Below are 17646 nucleotides of genomic sequence, written 5' to 3'. Positions count from 1 at the left end.
ACATAGTATAGGGCTAAATTAGTAAACTAGTGACCTGCTTTCCAGAAGTCTGTATAGACTAATGATTCTCAAATTACTGTCCATCAGTGGTTTCCCTTGCCCACCCTGGTTGATCACAGAGTGAAACATTTAAAAAACCCCAAATTAGGAAACTGTGGGGGTTGGTAGGAGGAGTCATCCGTGAAGGTCCCTCTTTCTCTCATATGAAGTGTCCCTCAGAATGAAAAGATGGAGAACCACTGCTACAATAATGAGCACATCACAACAGCATGGCAAGACTTACAGAAGGACCTTGAGGACCAGGCAAACCAACATCTCCTTTTTCTCCTTTCATACCATTGGCTCCCTACAAAATCATTATAAAAAGAGTTATTAAACAATTTCTGTCTTAACAGTTGAATTCACTCTAGAGAAAAGAACATTTTTGTAATTAAATATTTATGGGGGGGGGATAGCTCAGTGGTTTGAGCATTGGCCTGTTAAACCCAGGGTTGTGAGTTCAATCCATAAGGGGGCCACTTAGGGATCTGGGGCATAAACCAGTACTTGGTCCTGCTAGTGAAGGGAGGGGGCTGGACTCAATGATCTTTCACAGTCCCTTCCAGTTCTAGGAGATTGGTACATCTCCAATTATTATTATTATTATGCTTTTCATAATAAAAGTTTTGCTTATAACGGAATTGTATCTCTAACTGTCATGACTTTCATACTTGACACCATGAATTATAAATGTATGCTTATTGCAAAAACCCATGATAATCGCCACTAAGCACTAGACTATCAAACAATTACAAATATTAATTTTAACATGCATGGTTAAAAATATAGATAGAGCAGACAGCAAGGAGTTTATTAAAAGGTCTTTCTATTGTAATCATACTGATTTCATTATACATTGTGCACGTGAGTGTGTGTGCACGTATATATACACACTCACACTATGCATACATGTATCTATTAGGGCTGTTGATTAATTGCAGTTAACTAACATGATTAACTCAAAAAATTGAGATAAAAAATTAATTGCGATTAATCGCAGTTTTAATTGCACTGTTAAACAACAGAATATCAATAAAAATTATTAAATACTTTGAATGTTTTTCTACATTTTCATATATAGTATTCTGTGTTGCAACTGAAATCAAAGTGTATATTATTTTTTATTACAAATATTTGCACTGTAAAAATCATAAAATAGTATTTTTCAATTCACCTCATACAAGTACCATAGTGCAATCTCTTTGTTGTGGAAGCAAAACTTACAAATGTAAATTTTTTTTGTTACATAACTGCACTCAAAAACAAAACAATGTAAAACTTCAAAGCCTACAAGTCCACTCAGTCCTACTTCTTGTTCGGCCAATCGCTAAGACAAACAAGTTTGTTTACATTTACAGTAGATAAGACTGCCCTCTTCTTATTTAAAATGTCACCAGAAAGTGAGAACATGCATTTGCACGGCACTTTTGTAGCTGGTATTGCAAGGTATTTACATGCCAGATACGCAAAACAATCATATGGCCCTTCATGCTTCGGCCACCATTCCAGAGGACACGTTTCCATGCTGATGACACTCATTAAAAAATAATGCACTAATTAAATTTGTCATTGAACTCCTTGGGGGAGAACTGTATGTCTCTAGCTCTGTTTTACCCACATCTGCCGTATATTTCATGTTAGAGCAGTCTCAGATGATGACCCAGCACATGTTCATTTTAAGAACATTTTCACTGTAGATTTCGCAAAATGCAAAGAAGGTACCAATGTGAGATTTCTAACCGACCCAAGCTTTAAGAATCTGAAGTGCCTTGCACAATCTGATCTGTGTCGGTTCATACTGCTTTGGAATGTTATCGAGCAGAACCTGTCATCAGCATGGACGCACGTCCCTTGGAATTGTGGTAGAAGGATGGAGGGACACATGAAGAGGGCAGCATTATTCTATTATTGTTTAACAGTACGATTAACTGTGCGATTAATCGCGATTAATTTTTTTATTCACTTGACAGCCCTAGTATCAATATGTATATATATACATTCATGCACCACACCACAAATATAGATAGTATATATTATATAGATATTATACAGATATAAAATCCTTCTATAGATACAAAAAATAGACTTTTCATAAGTGTTTATGAAATTTCTGTCCTTCAAAAATATGAGTCAGCCACTGAGATTCCAGGTATCAAGATCTCTCTCTTTCTTGTGTAATCAGGCAGCTAATTTCTTCTGAATGTTACCACATTTATTTTTGTCAAAGCATTGCTGTGATTGCTGACTCTTATACTGGACAAATAAATTTGTTCACCATACCAGTTAATCTGCATCTTTCCAGAATGGGATTTTATTTGTCCATAAATAGAATGAAAAGTTCAGGCAAACAACCTTTTGGTCTATCATTCATGCCTCCTCCTACACTAGAAATGGAACAACTAACACTTTCATTTTATGTTTTCTGCTACTTCTGAAACTTACAAACACTTAAGAATGACCACATGTGAAAGATATAAGTTAAAAACCCAAATTAGCTTTCAGCTAAATTAAATTTATTTTGCATACTTACTGGTAAACCTGGGAGTCCAATTCCTCCCTTTTCTCCTGGCATGCCAGACTCACCCACGTCCCCCTTTGAGCCTTTAGGACCCTGAAAAATCATATCTTTGTCATGAAAATGACTTGTACAATGCCCACACATCAATAAAATCCTAGATTTGTTCAAGGATAAACTGGTCAAACAGTTACTTTTTGCCTCTGATAGATATGACTTTATTATCACATCACGCACTGCATAGTATGTGATCACATAATGTGTCATGTATGGCCATGTCCAGGGCCGGTGCAACCATTTAGGCGACTTAGGCGGTCACCTAGGGCACTGGGATTTGGGGGGTGCCATTTTCTTCGGCAGTGACCGGGGCGGCCGAATTTTTGGCTGCCCCGGTCGCTGCCAGCATTTACTTAAGCAGCCACGGCGTGCTCGGGGAGGAGGCAGGGCAGGGGTGAGCTGCTTCACTTCTCCCAGCTCCCAGGCTTGCAGCGCCAATCAGCTTAGGCGCCGCAAGCCTGGGAGGCAGGAGAAGTGAAGCAGCAATGGTGTGCTCGGGGTGCTTGTGCACGGAGCAGGGGTGAGCTGGGGTGGGGATCTGCTGCAAGGTGCTGCTGCAGGGCTGGATGGGTGCAAGGTGCAAGTTTCGCCTAGGGCATGAAACATCCTTGCACCGGCCCTGGCCATGTCATGTAATTATGAATTCTAAGTCCACCCCTTCCATAATGTACAGTGACATTATTTCTAAAAAAAGCCATAATTCATAGGGTCTGGCCCTTGGTGATGTACTCATGGTGTACCTGCTCCCCTTCAGCTCCTGGAGTTCCTTGGGATCCTGGTTCACCCTGTAAAACATTAGGTGGAATTGTGTTATCTTCCCTTATTACTCCAATTATTGGTGAGATTATGTTATGCTAAGTAAATTATGTTGGTCAGTAACACCCCCAACCCCACACCTTAGCTGTGCACAACAGCACAATGAATGACGCAGACGTATATTATACTGCAGAGAATAGGAGAGAGACATCATCTTGTGAAACATGTTGTGGAAGTTTATCTGCTACAGTATCTATGTACACAGAATACTTACAATGGGTCCTGCTAGTAGGGCAGATACATTGCCATCTAGATTGCGTAAGGCCCAGAAAGGGGTATACATTGACTGCACGCTGGCTGACTTACACAGGAGAAAAATGCCACCATCCTCCCAAAAAACACCCACTCTGCACCATTAAAGTCATATGGGAGTTTGTCACTGACGTCAATGAACATACGATTAAGCCTATGGTCAGTGGTTTAGGATGCTCAACAGTGTTGCTGACAGCCTGGATGAATAAAGATGGACCACTCAGATCCTTTACATTTTCTTGCCTGGCTAATTTGATTATGTCAGTCAATCAGGGAAGAGCCTCCCTGCCCCACTAGAATGTGGGAGGATGCCCTGAATGTCATTCCCAAGGGAGGAGATGATATATAGGGGAGTAAGGGTGGGACCTTTGGTTCCAACCTCTGTAAGGCTGAATTCTGCTTTACCTTGGCTATTTCTGAGCAGGAAAGTATCCTCTTCGACAAGGGGTAAACTTCCGTATCTGCAGCCCCAGAGTTTCAGAAACCTACCCCTGACTGGGAGCTGCAGAGACTCTGTAGGCTACACAGATCCTACTGAAATGTCTTTCTATGCCCTCACATATATTGTCCCTCACCAGCTTGGGAAAAACAGAAAGACAGTATTTTCTCACAGATGCTTGCACTGACTCACTTACATCTGTACTGGCAATTGGTGAAAAACCTTTAAATGCAAGAACAATTTTTGATAAACCAAAAGTGATGCATTTTCCCATGATATCATGGGATGTGATGCATCATAAATTTAAACTAAATTGCATTGTTTCCAGTGTGAGCAGCACAAGAGAGTGTTTGCTCTTCATGAGAACTCATAATCACTAAGAGAAAGTTAGCTGCTAACAAAACAGGATTTCCTGGAGGATACATTTTCTGATAAGTTTTTAAGAACTATGATAATTATCTCTTAATTAATCAGTTAGCTATCCTACACCAGCTTAGGGAGGATCCATTATTCACTCAACATATCCTGCTTTAAAAAAACCTCTTTGTAAGTGTAAGCAATTCATGATTTAGATTGTATAAACAGAGCCCCATTTGGAAAATGCATAGCATACATCTCCTATATGCTGCACTTAAATGTGTGCATCATTATACAGAAAATATAGAGACATATATATATTATATATATATATATTAGAACTTAACCAGATTTTTAATTGCAATTAATAAATATTATCTAATAAGACAGCTTTTATATGACAGAGAAACAGACAGCTAGACTCTATTCCATTTTGTGTGGGTTTACTGGAGTGGAAGAGGGAACTTCCTCCACTCTTGCATATTCCTGCAAATACAAGGCAGAATATGGTCTTAGTTGTCTTGAATGACATATATGGTGTTGGCTTGATGGCGCTCCACAGCACCAAAGAGATGGGACCAATTGGCTTGGGGTTGTAGCCAGTCTCCTTGCGCTCTGTGCACATATCAGAGGGATAGCCGTGTTTCTCTACTCAGACCCTATGCCACCAGCACTCCCAGCTATCTCCGCGACACCACCGATTTCCTGAGGAAACTACAATGCATTGGTCACCTCCCAGAAAACACCATCCTAGCCACCATGGATGTAGAGGCTCTCTACACAAACATCCCACACACAGATGGAATACAAGCTGTTAGGAACAGTATCCCTGATGATGCCACAGCACAACTGGCTGCTGAGCTCTGTGCCTTTATACTCACACACAACTATTTCAAGTTTGATGACAATATATACCTCCAGATCAGTGGCACTGCTATGGGCACCCGCATGGCCCCACAATACGCCAATATTTTTATGGCTGACCTGGAACAACGCTTCCTCAGCTCTCGTCCACTCACGCCCCTTCTCTACCTACGCTACATTGATGACATCTTCATCATCTGGACCCATGGGAAGGAGACTCTAGAAAAATTCCACCACGATTTCAACAACTTCCACCCCACCATCAACCTCAGCCTGGACCAATCTACACGGGAGGTCCACTTTCTAGACACCACGGTGCAAATAAGTGATGGTCACATTAACACCACCCTATATCGAAAACCTACCGACCGCTATGCCTACCTTCATGCCTCCAGCTTCCATCCCGGGCACATCACACGATCCATTGTCTACAGCCAAGCACTGAGGTACAACCGCATCTGCTCTAACCCCTCAGACAGAGACCAACACCTACAAAATCTCCACCAAGCATTCTCTAATCTACAATACCCGCACGAGGAAATTAGGAAACAGATCAACAGAGCCAGACGTGTACCCAGAAGCCTCCTACTGCAAGACAAACCCAAGAAAGAAACCAACAGGACTCCACTGGCCATCACATACAGCCCCCAGCTAAAACCCCTCCAACGCATCATCAGGGATCTACAACCCATCCTGGACAATGATCCCACACTTTCACGGGTCTTGGGTGGCAGGCCAATCCTTGCCCACAGACAACCTGCCAACCTGAAACGTATTCTCACCAGCAACTGCACACCGTACCATAGTAACTCTAGCTCAGGAACCAATCCATGCAACAAACCTCGATGCCAACTCTGCCCACATATCTACACCAGCGACACCATCACAGGACCTAACCAGATCAGCCATACCATCACTGGTTCATTCACCTGCACGTCCACCAATGTAATATACGCCATCATATGCCAGCAATGCCCCTCTGCTATGTACATCGGCCAAACTGGACAGTCACTACGGAAAAGGATAAATGGACACAAATCAGATATCAGGAATGGCAATATACAAAAACCTGTAGGAGAGCACTTCAACCTCCCTGGCCACACTATAGCAGACCTTAAGGTGGCTATCCTGCAGCAAAAAAACTTCAGGACCAGACTTCAAAGAGAAACTGCTGAGCTTCAGTTCATTTGCAAATTTGACACTATCAGCTCTGGACTCAACAAAGACTGTGAATGGCTTGCCAATTACAGAACCAGTTTCTCCTCCCTTGGTTTTCACACCTCTACTGCTAGAACAGGGCCTCACCCTCCCTGACTGAACTAACCTCGTTATCTCTAGCTTGCTTGCTAGCATATATATACCTACCCCTGGAAATTTCCACTACCTGAGTCTGACGAAGTGGGTATTCACCCACGAAAGCTCACGCTCTAAAACGTCTGTTAGTCTATAAGGTGCCACAGGATTCTCTGCTGCTCTGTGCACATATTGATCTTGGTGGCAAGTCAGGGGAGTAGAATATGCTGTTCCTTTTTGGAACAGCAGTATAGTGTGCTATAGGATGCAGTGTTTTTCTCTTTCTGTTGTATATATATGATATAAAACCTGCATTAATCTGTCTCCAAATTTTGGCAAGCACTTCCATGTACAGCCCCCAGTGCAGATTATTCCTGCCAGTCAAGAGTGTGAACAATCTGGATGTTGCTATGTGTATGGGAGCCATTGTCTGGTGAAGTAGCTACTTCAAATAAATACATGAATCACCCTCCCTGACCACTAGGCCATACCTTGGGACCCTCCTACACAGCAGAAGGCCTACAGAGCAACCTCAATGAAGATTTGGGATGGAACACCAACTCTGCACCACATCGGCTGAGCATAGGTGATTTTTTATTGGGCATTCATGCACAACACCCAACCAAAACTGTACATATATTGAAATAAACATTTTATACTAATTAAGATGCATATTATAAGTCCCATCATGTAATATTTCAAGTGTACATACTCTTCTATACAGTATATTGTACATGTAAATGAACCACATATGTAAGCAAATAAAATACAGAAAATACGACTGTACATAAAACATTTTTTGGTTCACTGGCAATTTTGAAAAATTGGAAAAAATCATTTTGGGTTAAATAAAATATTTTGTATCATTTTTGAGTATTTTTTTCATTCAAAAAATTAAATGAAATGTTGAGAGGAAAAGTAATTTGAATAAAAAAAACTGAAACATTTCATTTAGAAAAGCTCATAATGAAACATTTCATTTTTTATAGAATTTTGTTTAGTTTCTTTTCTGATCAAAACAATTTAGTAAAATCAACATGAATTTTCAAAATGTTTCAGTGTCATCCAATCTACATTTTTCACCAGAAAAAAATTTAAGCCAAAAGATTTTCACCCAGCTCTGGTAGTGAATTCCTAGACTTTTAAAAGAGGATGTGTCATCTAAGAAAGATCACCTTTGGGCCTTGTGCTCCTTGAGGTCCGGGTGGCCCTGGTGGACCCTAGACACAGAAACAGATAAATCTGTTAGCTTTAAACCATCTAAGTTCTTGCAGAACATATCGGATATACTGAAGTGTGAACTTCACCATTGTTAATAACACAACCAGTCTTTCTAAGAAAACTTTATATTAACACAGGGAAGAACCAACACCAGCTACAAACAGGTGGTTAATTTATGACAACTCTCAACAGACAATATGGAATCACAAAATTCTGTGTTAAAATAAATTGCATGATTATGGTTTTGAACTGATGAAGGGGCTGCTGCTCCCATTGATGGCAATGGCAAAGCTTCCATTGATTTCAGTGGGAACAAGACTGAATCTCAGAGTACGAAAAACGTAAAGCTGGCATCAGGACCTACTGAAGTTAATGGACAAACTCCAACTGACTGCAGTGCACCTGGGATCAGTTCCTCAGTGCCTATTGCTACAAGGTACTGATTATCTCCTGAAAGTTGCTGAGAGTCTTTGAGCATAAGCAGTATTTTGTGGGGTGAGGTCATGAATCACTGACTTATCCCCTTTTGTCTAGCAACTGTAGCAGAAACAGCCTATAAGATTGCTTACTGTTCTGAACGCTGCACAATAGGGGGGATGCATTAAAAACAACAAATTCCATCACTGTTATAACAACATTTACAAAGATGGCAAAAGCAGACCTAATGAAAATGTTAGAGATAAACAATTAAACAAAAAAGGGAATAAATTAATTTGATCAAATCTACAGCTCCTTTGGAGTCTAATTCTGCAAAATTCTAAGTGCGTCCTAGGACACACTGAGTCCCCTAAGTTTCCAGTGAAATCAAACTCTGGCCCAATGTGTATAAACCTCCAGTGGGAGTCAGTGAGTGCAGGGCATAGAAAATACTCAGCACTTTGCAGGATGTGAGCTGTAGATACTGGCAAAATTTCAGTATTTCGTATAACAAATTCTTTTAACAGTGTTTGATAAGAAAGAGAAGGAGAAATCCCCACACTAAATCCCTCTCTTTTATTCCTGCTTATAAACTGAAATAGGCTACTTCTTAGGGGGGGAAATGCGAACTCCTATGTAAAGTTTTCACCCAATATGATTTAAAATAATTCAACAGTCTACCCTGAAAAATAAGGCTGACAACAGAAAGTGACCTGGTGCCCAATCCTGCACTTCTTGCACACTCAGAACGCCCATTTAAATGAATGAGAGATTTGAGAACAGAGCAAATGAAGGATCTGGCCTTCTGGCAGGTGGAGCATAGCGACAGCTATACTAAGAACCTTATGTATCTAATCTGTGTCCTACTTATATCAATGGAGTTTTGTCATTATTCAATAGGAAAGGAATTGGGCCCTAGTTTTCAACAATATGTTCATCGTAAGGAAAAATTTAGTGAACAGACATACATGATGATGAACAGGGTCAACATTAGATGAACAAAGATACATCCTAAAACAGCAGAATTATGAACATGCAACTATATAGAATAAAATAGCAACAAATCACAATAAGTCATGCAGTAGGAATTACCGTGACAGTTAGGGTGGTAATCCTCTGTTGGCAAAATATATTAACAAAAGACAATGTATCAGATGTGAATACTGAAATAAAATATTTCACTTGTTTAATAATGAACTTCACAGAATCTGTGCTGCATCTGGGAGATCTGTATCTAAGAGAGCTGAAGTTAAAAGTACACAGTCATCAAGGCCCAATCTTGCACTTGGTATCAGTGGTTTACCCCCATTAACTTTCATGGGAGTTTTATATAAGTGAAAACTACATAAAATTTTCAGGACCAAATAAGATGTATCTTAACAACAGTAGAATTTGATGGAGGAAAACTTTTGGCTCCTATATGTATCTATATACTAATCTTCCGCACCTCTCCTGTTCTAAGAGCTGATATTTTCCCCAATATTTTGAGGTCTCTGCTGGTTCTGTGTCACTAACAAATACAATTCCCAGAGCTGTGATGCTAGTAGTTGTAACAGTGCACAAACCAAGTTGCTGATCCACAATATCAGCCATGTTAACTTCAGGTCCATTTAAAACATTTGGAGAAGGGCCAGATCGGTTTTTTTGTAATGGAAAAAGGCAAAATAGTTAGATAGGTTTTTTTGTGTTTCAAAGAAGATAGAGCAAACAAAAAGGAGTGAAAATTCTCAAAAAAGGCAATACGAAATAACTTGGCTGTATTGATTAAACACAGGGCTGAATTGTGCTTAACTTACTCACACAGGTTTTTTCATTGACAGCAATGTAACCACTTGCACAAATAAGGCAGGCAGTATTTAGTCATGAAAATAGTTTTACTATGTGCCAATAAAGATGCTTACACATCTAATGCATCTATCTAAATATAAGATTTAGTCTTGTTCAGTTTAATAGGCATATAATCATACACTATTTTAAGAGAATTGCACAATAAAGAATATTTTTTTTATAAAACTAGAATCATATCAATACAAGCTAACTTTGGAACCGAAATCTCTAGCAGACGGCATTTTATACAGTGGTGCATTTGCATTCACTCTATATATGGAAGTATTTAAAGAGTTTTAAAATAGAAGAAAAATTCAATTCTGCTAATTTACAGGACAAGTAACTAAATTAATTATGCCAAATGCAGTAATTTACAGTTTTCACATTCATTTCAAGCTATATATTTAATTTAATATTCAGTGTTCATTTTTAACTATATATTTAAAATTTTAATACATAAAGCACCTGATCCTGCAGTTCCTCCAAAGGTAAAATTTCCACTTCAGCTATTCACTTTTGCCTGTGTGAGGACTAGGAACAGACCCAAAGAGAGATTCACTTATGTATTTTGTGTCTGGTTCTCTAAGTCAAAGATACATAAACTGCAGGGTTCTTGCTTGAACTGTGGTGATAATTTCTATATCACAGTTTTCTGTGTTGATGGACTAAGATCTGTGATTCTCCAGTGACACATGAAATGGAATAGAAGGCACGAACTCGAGCAACTGTAAATCGGTCTTAGTCCTCTAGGTTGCTTTATGATGTCTTCCCAAATTGTATAAAAATTCAGACAGAGGCACTGGATCCTGTGAACTCTGTCAACTTCTACTTATATTCTGAGAGGTACTGAGCACTCCCTGAATACTGAAAATTCCTATTAACTTCAACAGGAGTTGCAAGTCCCAGAACCTCCAAGAATTTGGCACAATAAAAATTGCGGGTGAGTGCTTGTCATCTCATAGGACTGAATTGGTAGTAAGCAAGACCACCAAATACTGTTCTCATAGCTTGCAAGTCACCTTGGTACACTTGGCTTTCATGTGAACATTCACTCACCCTTTTTGTAAAACATTTATTTTTCTAGAGCTGAGTAAATAAGGCCACCAATGCTACTGTATTTAATACACCTCTACCCCGATATAATGCTGTACTTGGGAGCCAAAACATTTTACTGCATTATAGGTGAAGCCACGTTATATCGAACTTGCTTTGATCTGCCGGAGCATGCAGCCCCTCTCCCCTGGAGTGCTGCTTTACTGCGTTATATCTAAATTCGTGTTATATCGGTCGCGTAATATCGGGGTAGAGGTGTATATTTACTGCTAAGGAGCCTAATTCAAGATGCTGATTGAATCCACAGGTTGCTAATGGAGTCAAGTGAGTTAGTTTCCAAACCTCAAAGTTTCTGCTCTTTACATTTTGTGGAAAGAGTAAGAGGAGGAGGAGAAGAAAAAGAAAAAGACAAAGAAAGATGGTCAATATTATTCTACTTGAACTGAAAAGCAGACAGTTCTGTGGGATCTGTGTAAGTGGTTTATTAGATGGATTTAGCACTAACAGCTGTCGAGCCAGCAATGAATCAGTTCTGGCCTCATCAGATGATGTCAATACAGTCCAGGAGATAAATACACCTAATTCCCTCATCACTGTATCAAGGAAACTCTTTGTGTAATACCAAAAAGAAAATCTAGCTTCCAAGCACAGGAGATTCCTAATTAATATTTCTAGCAAATCTATAAGATACTATGGTGCAGTAATTTCATGTCCTATGCAAAAGAAAAATATAATTATGCCAAAGAGCTGTTTTTCCTATATTGATTCATTTGAGCTTCTTTATGCTCACATACCTGCAGAGCTTCATGGATATTGCCATTGTAGTCAATAATCTCTGTTGCACCTTGGTCTCCCTTTTGTCCAGGTGGACCCTGTAACATACCCCCCAAACACTACATTATTCGAATCAAGCACACAAACTCTTAGTGACTGATTGTTCTATCCTAGTCTCGTTTAGTCTGTCTGAGACTGTTTTATTCTATAGTCAGCATTTGTTTGCAAGATCTCCCTGAGCTGAAAAGTTAAGGGTTGTTAAGATCCAGGTTTTGGTTGGCCCATGATAAAGATGAGAACCAGATGTAAAGTTTAGATTTGAATCTTGTGTCTCCCTTTGGGCCCCAAAACTCATTAGTTTCTTTCTCATATTTTTATATTTTAATTAAAGAGGTTTTCAGAAAAGAAATATTGACCCAAGCCTCTTTCACACTGCAGCTGAGCCTGTGCTAGCAACAATACTGTTTAAACACAACTATCATAAGCATGTTTTTTGTATGGTTTCCATGACCTAGTGTAGAGATGGGGTTGTTTTCTGACACTTGCACTATTTATTCATTCACATTTGTTTCCTGAACCTTTTTCTAGAGCACAGTACAGTATATTTTAACACTTTATAGCATTTTCAATAAAACACAGTCTGCAAAAGTTATCCTAAAACCAAAGGTTGTTTTAAGAGGAACAAACATTTTTAAAAAGATAAATATGAATAAGTAAATCATAACATAGTGAATTGTGCTCCAACAGGTAACACCAATACATAAAACCATTTAGATAAACCACTGACGGAAGGTGCTGTGTCAGGCCTACACTCTTGGATCATTCAAGTGAAAAACCAGACCGTGCCTATGAAATTTTGCAAACCTCAAACAACATCTTTCAATTCAGAATCTCCCTATCCTCTCAGTCAGCTTCCCAATTTACTCTCGTCCTTCCTTAGAGAAAGCCTGGGGGGAGGGGATTTTCCAGATGGGTGGGATCCAGACAATTTAGGATTTTATAGGATAGATCCATACCAACACTTTAAACTTCACCTGAAAATCAAGTGACTGCTACAGCAGGGCAAATATTAGTCAAACAACACTGAAAGACGACATCTTCTATGCAGTGTTGTTGTAGCTGTGTCGATTCCAGGATACTAGAGAGACAAGGTGGGTGAGCTTACACAGAGCTCAGAAGCATGTCTCTCTCACCACCAGAAGGCGGTCCAGTAAAAGATATTACTAATCTTCTAGGCATCTAGAGTATGATTTATAACATAGCTTTCTCTGTTGACACTGAACTCCAGTTAGAAACCCTCTTCATGACACAACCATGTTAGTAAAAATCATGTTTAACCTTGGCTCGTGCTAACTCGCTTTCAACTGTAGTTGCTGTCTTGGCCTACAAGTAACAATTGAGATTTCCATTGGACAGGTTAAAACAAGGCTTTGGAGAAGAGCCCACAGCTGAAGGGCGGAGCAGTTCCGGAGCAGCGGAGCTGCAGGTTTTTGCCTGGAGCTTGCTCCGGAGCCACAGCACAGCTCCAAAGCCCTGGGTTAAAATGAAGTACACTTACCCTAGGACCTATTGCTCCTGAATCACCTTCGTCTCCAGGATCACCCTATGGAAAAGTAATATTTGTAAGCAAACAAAGATAAACAATCTGTTCAATAGTTTAAATATTTTTATTACTCTCCAAGTCAAGCATATACTTTATTTTTAAAAACAAAATAAAAAAACTTGACATGGGTTTAAAAACAAATAGAATATGGGTTTTAGTTACATAGGGATAAATCCACTGAAGTTAATGGAGTGTGAGGATTGAGACTGTTGCAGCTGAGAAGAGTTTGGCTCTTTGTGTGTAGCATTTACTATATAATACGTTACCGGGGTAGCTTAAGAAATAACAAAGGATCAAATAAAAGGCAGACTGAAAATTAGACAACTTCTCCATTCTTGATGGCCTGGATACCCCACTATCAGAAGCTTCACAAGGAAGATCAAGGGGTAAGTCACTCATGGTATGTCTACACTTGCGGCTGATCTGTGTCACCGACTCAGACTCAAGGGGCGTGGGCTCCAGGACTGTAAAATTATAGTGTAAATCTTTGGGCTCAGGCTGGAGCCTGAGTTTTGGGACCCTCCCCCCTCACATGGTCCCAGGGTCCAAATTTCTACACTGCAATTTTACAGCCCCATAGCCCAAGTTCTGTGAGCCTGAGCCAGCTGACACGGACCAGCCACGGGTGTAGACATACCCAGGTGTTTAACTGCTGTATAGATACACCTTCTGCAATTGCCACGCAACTTCTTCAAAAGGGACTTTTCAAACTGCACATGCATTTCCTTCTGTGCTCACTACTCTCATTGGGGCTGCAGAACTTCTTTCCTCAGACATTGCTTCTCTTACCACCACATCATCGTTGCCAGCATTTAATGATGTCTTTGCCCTAGTATCTCAGATGGAATAAAGATCTTTATCATCTCACTCTCATCCTTTTCCTCCTGGCTGTCACTAAAGCTCAGAGGGGTGGAGAAAACTTCATCCGTAAGGGCAAACTTTGTGAGTAGTCCTTGTCTTCATATCCTGAAATCTTATACCTGGGACTTATTTCACATTCACGGCCACTTTCACAGCAAGCTTTAGTGTTTGGCAGTATTGTCAGTAAATTCAATTAAATACTGGTACTCTTACTCTTGTTTGGATCTATACTTGCTTTTGTGATACTGGTATGAATGAGGATTATTAATTTAATAATGATAAGAGAAGGGTGCATATGAGAAAAAAGAGAGGTGCATAGTGGGAGGAGATACTAACATTGCTTCCATCTGTCTTCTCTGCAGTGAGAGAAGACTGGTGGACCTGTGGCTATGGCACCGGCGTATTGCTTAAAAATCTCAGTTCATTTCCCAGTTCTGCCACATAGTTCCTGCGTAATTCTGGGCAGTCACTTAGCCTCTCTGGGCCAGATTTCCAAAGGTATTCAGATGCATAAAAAAGCAGACAGGTCCCTAGATAGATGTTCAAAAGTGCTCAGGTGCCTAAATCCCATTAGGTGACTAATCTGCTCAGGGATTTTTGAAAATCCCATTGTGCACCTATCTGCATCTTTAGGTGCCTCAATACCTTTGAAAATCTGGTTGTCTGTGGTTTTTCTGTGAAATAAATATAATAGTTCTCTACCTCATTGCAATGTTGTCTGGATACACACCAGAATATCTGGGAGATGATCAGATACTACAATGATGGAGGTCTCAGAAATAGAGAGTGCTTTTTATCTCTCTCTCTCTCGATAGGCTAAACCCTTCATCAACCTCTCACCCTCCCAAGGGCTCCCTTTTGTGAAAGCAAATGCTTACAACCTATGGGTGAAAAGTGCTACTAAGACTTAATCCTGCACACACTGAATTTAGTGGTGAAAATTCCATTGACTTGGTGTAGGATCAGGCACTAAGGCCAGGTCTACACTACAAAGTTAAGTTGACCTAGCTTACGTTGGCATACAGCTGCCACAGTAATTACATTCCCTGTGTGTGTCTACACTTTGCTTCTTGTGTTGGTGGTGCATGTTCTCAACAGGAGTGCTTGTATTGATTGTGGGATTGCCTCTGAAAGCCAGTAACAGTCATGAAAAGCAATGAGTTCTACACTCACACTGTGTCGACCTAACTACATTGACCTTGACTCTATATGGCTCATGGAGATGGTGTTATTAAGTTGGTGTAGCAGGCGAGTTACATCAGTGGGAGCAAAATTTAAGTGTAGACACTTCCAGAGTTACATCAACCTAACTCTGTTGTGTAGACAAGACCTAAAAAACCACATTATTATGTGAATAACATTCCAGTGGAGACCAAGTGCCTCAGCACAAGGAAGAAAAGAAATCAGGAGTCTTTAATTGTTATTTACATCACCTTGGTTCTGTGAACTACTTTTTACATTGTATTATTCACTATGAGCATATGCTTAACTTTATGAAGTCAATGGGACTGAAGTACTTACTTAACTTTAACTGTGTGCTTATGTGTTTTGCCAAATGGAGATATACTGCCAATTCAGGGTCAACGTTGCAAGCAATGTAGAAATGATTGTTTTCTCAAAGTGATTTAGTTAAACAAAAGAATAAATATTCCAGTTTATTTTGTGTGGACCCCATAGTATAAACTGGCAGACACCAGTAAGCATAAGATTTTGCAAAAAATATTGCAAATCCATTGAAAATTTTTACTGTCACTGCTTTTGTGTACACTTTGGTATAGAAGCTTTAACTTTTTGTCAAGGTCCATTGCAGTTTTTCAACTATCTAGAAGACGAATCTGAGAGACCCAAGCCTGGTACATCTCATTGCCCAAGATTCAAAATAAATAGCCACAAACCCCCACAAAAGATCAGCAGAATGACAATAAGAAATTATATTTAAATCAAATACTTTTCAATGGTTATTGGATCAGCAAAATGTGGAAAGTACCAAGTTTAACAGCTCTTTCCTCCCATCTCAAAGAAAATGGATTAGAACACAACCATCAAACAGAGAGAAAGAAAGTAGGTACATGGAAAAAGAGAACAGACAATAAAGAGACTAATCATTTTAAGATGTTACAAGAAAGGAAGAAAGAGCACAATCATGGCATACAAAATATATAGCGCTTGATTCTGCAGACCTTACAGTTAAGAAGTCCAATGAAACCTGTGGGAGTTTTGCTTGTATGAAGACTGCAGGATCAGTTATCATTTCTTTCTAAATCAAAGTCAATGAGATATTACTAATAATTTGCCCTGAAAATCTTCACATTACACCAAAAGGGCAATTCAGCTGACACTGACCTTTGACCCCTTTGGGCCTCTAGTTCCAGATTCGCCTGATTTCCCCTGTGTGAGGAAGACATAAAAGATGGACAGAAGAAAAATGAGAGAGAAAGGAAAGGGGAGAGGAAAAGAGATTAGTTCTGGCTAGTAATAGTAGAGAGCAGTGGAAACACTTTATTTTCTATGCACAACCTCATGAATCCATCTAGTACTGAGTTTAATAGCATCCAGAATAACGAATTATTTAGTATCGATGTGCACACACTATTGGTTCCCTTCTTCCACAGGACTTTCACCAAGTATTCTCTTATTGATTCTTGCAGAGGCTGGCACAAATAATTCTGGCTTGCAGGGGGTGCCCACTGTACTGTTAGGCCCTTCAAGAACTGAGAAGTGATTAGTGTTTACAGAATAGTACTGCTAAAATAAAGTGTTACCACAATAGTTTTCCCAGGAAGTATAGATGAATAAAGATCTACCTGACAGAGAAGCCAGACTACCATTTCAAGATATGCCAAGAGTAGAAAACTCAAACACCAACGCAGTAGAAAATGCTCGGAAGATATTAAAATGTATTTAGGGTTATTTCTTTATTTTTTCTTAGAAAACAAGAAGCAGAATGGATTTTCTCTGAACTTGAAAGGTCACAGTGTTCGAACAGCTCAAACTAGGGTGCTTATAGACACATCAGGGCAGAACTTCACCTTTGTCAGTTGCCATAGCTCCATCACAATTTATACCATCTGAGGATCTGTCTCCTCCAGTCCAAATAATGGATTCCACTTAGGGCCTAATTCTGCAGTTGTGAACACTATGCTACCTCTGGCTTCTGGACTAAACTGTGAGTATCTCTACACTGCTGCTGGAGGTATAATTTCCAGCTCGGGCAGATGTCCACACACTAGCTGTGATGATCTAACACACTAAAAATAG

General features: G+C 39.7%; 1 protein-coding gene across 1 annotated transcript in view; it reads right to left on the bottom strand.

Annotated features, from left to right (window-relative positions):
* The window catches only part of COL25A1 (collagen type XXV alpha 1 chain), a 192591-nt gene that overhangs the window by 50329 nt on the left and 124616 nt on the right, over positions 1-17646 (bottom strand). Inside the window, exons 17-24 of the mRNA XM_075066209.1 lie at positions 16732-16776; positions 13483-13527; positions 11945-12022; positions 9363-9386; positions 7808-7852; positions 3352-3396; positions 2570-2650; positions 284-346 (exon numbers count right to left, since the gene is read on the bottom strand). Of these exons, the coding sequence (XP_074922310.1) occupies positions 284-346; positions 2570-2650; positions 3352-3396; positions 7808-7852; positions 9363-9386; positions 11945-12022; positions 13483-13527; positions 16732-16776 (426 nt within the window). The remainder of the gene's footprint in view (positions 1-283; positions 347-2569; positions 2651-3351; positions 3397-7807; positions 7853-9362; positions 9387-11944; positions 12023-13482; positions 13528-16731; positions 16777-17646) is intronic.

The sequence above is a fragment of the Chelonoidis abingdonii genome, chromosome 5, assembly GCF_003597395.2.
Source record: "Chelonoidis abingdonii isolate Lonesome George chromosome 5, CheloAbing_2.0, whole genome shotgun sequence".
Classification (NCBI taxonomy): domain Eukaryota; kingdom Metazoa; phylum Chordata; order Testudines; family Testudinidae; genus Chelonoidis; species Chelonoidis abingdonii.
The sequence above is the reverse complement of the archived record's forward strand: the minus strand, read 5'-3'. Positions and strand labels throughout refer to the sequence as shown.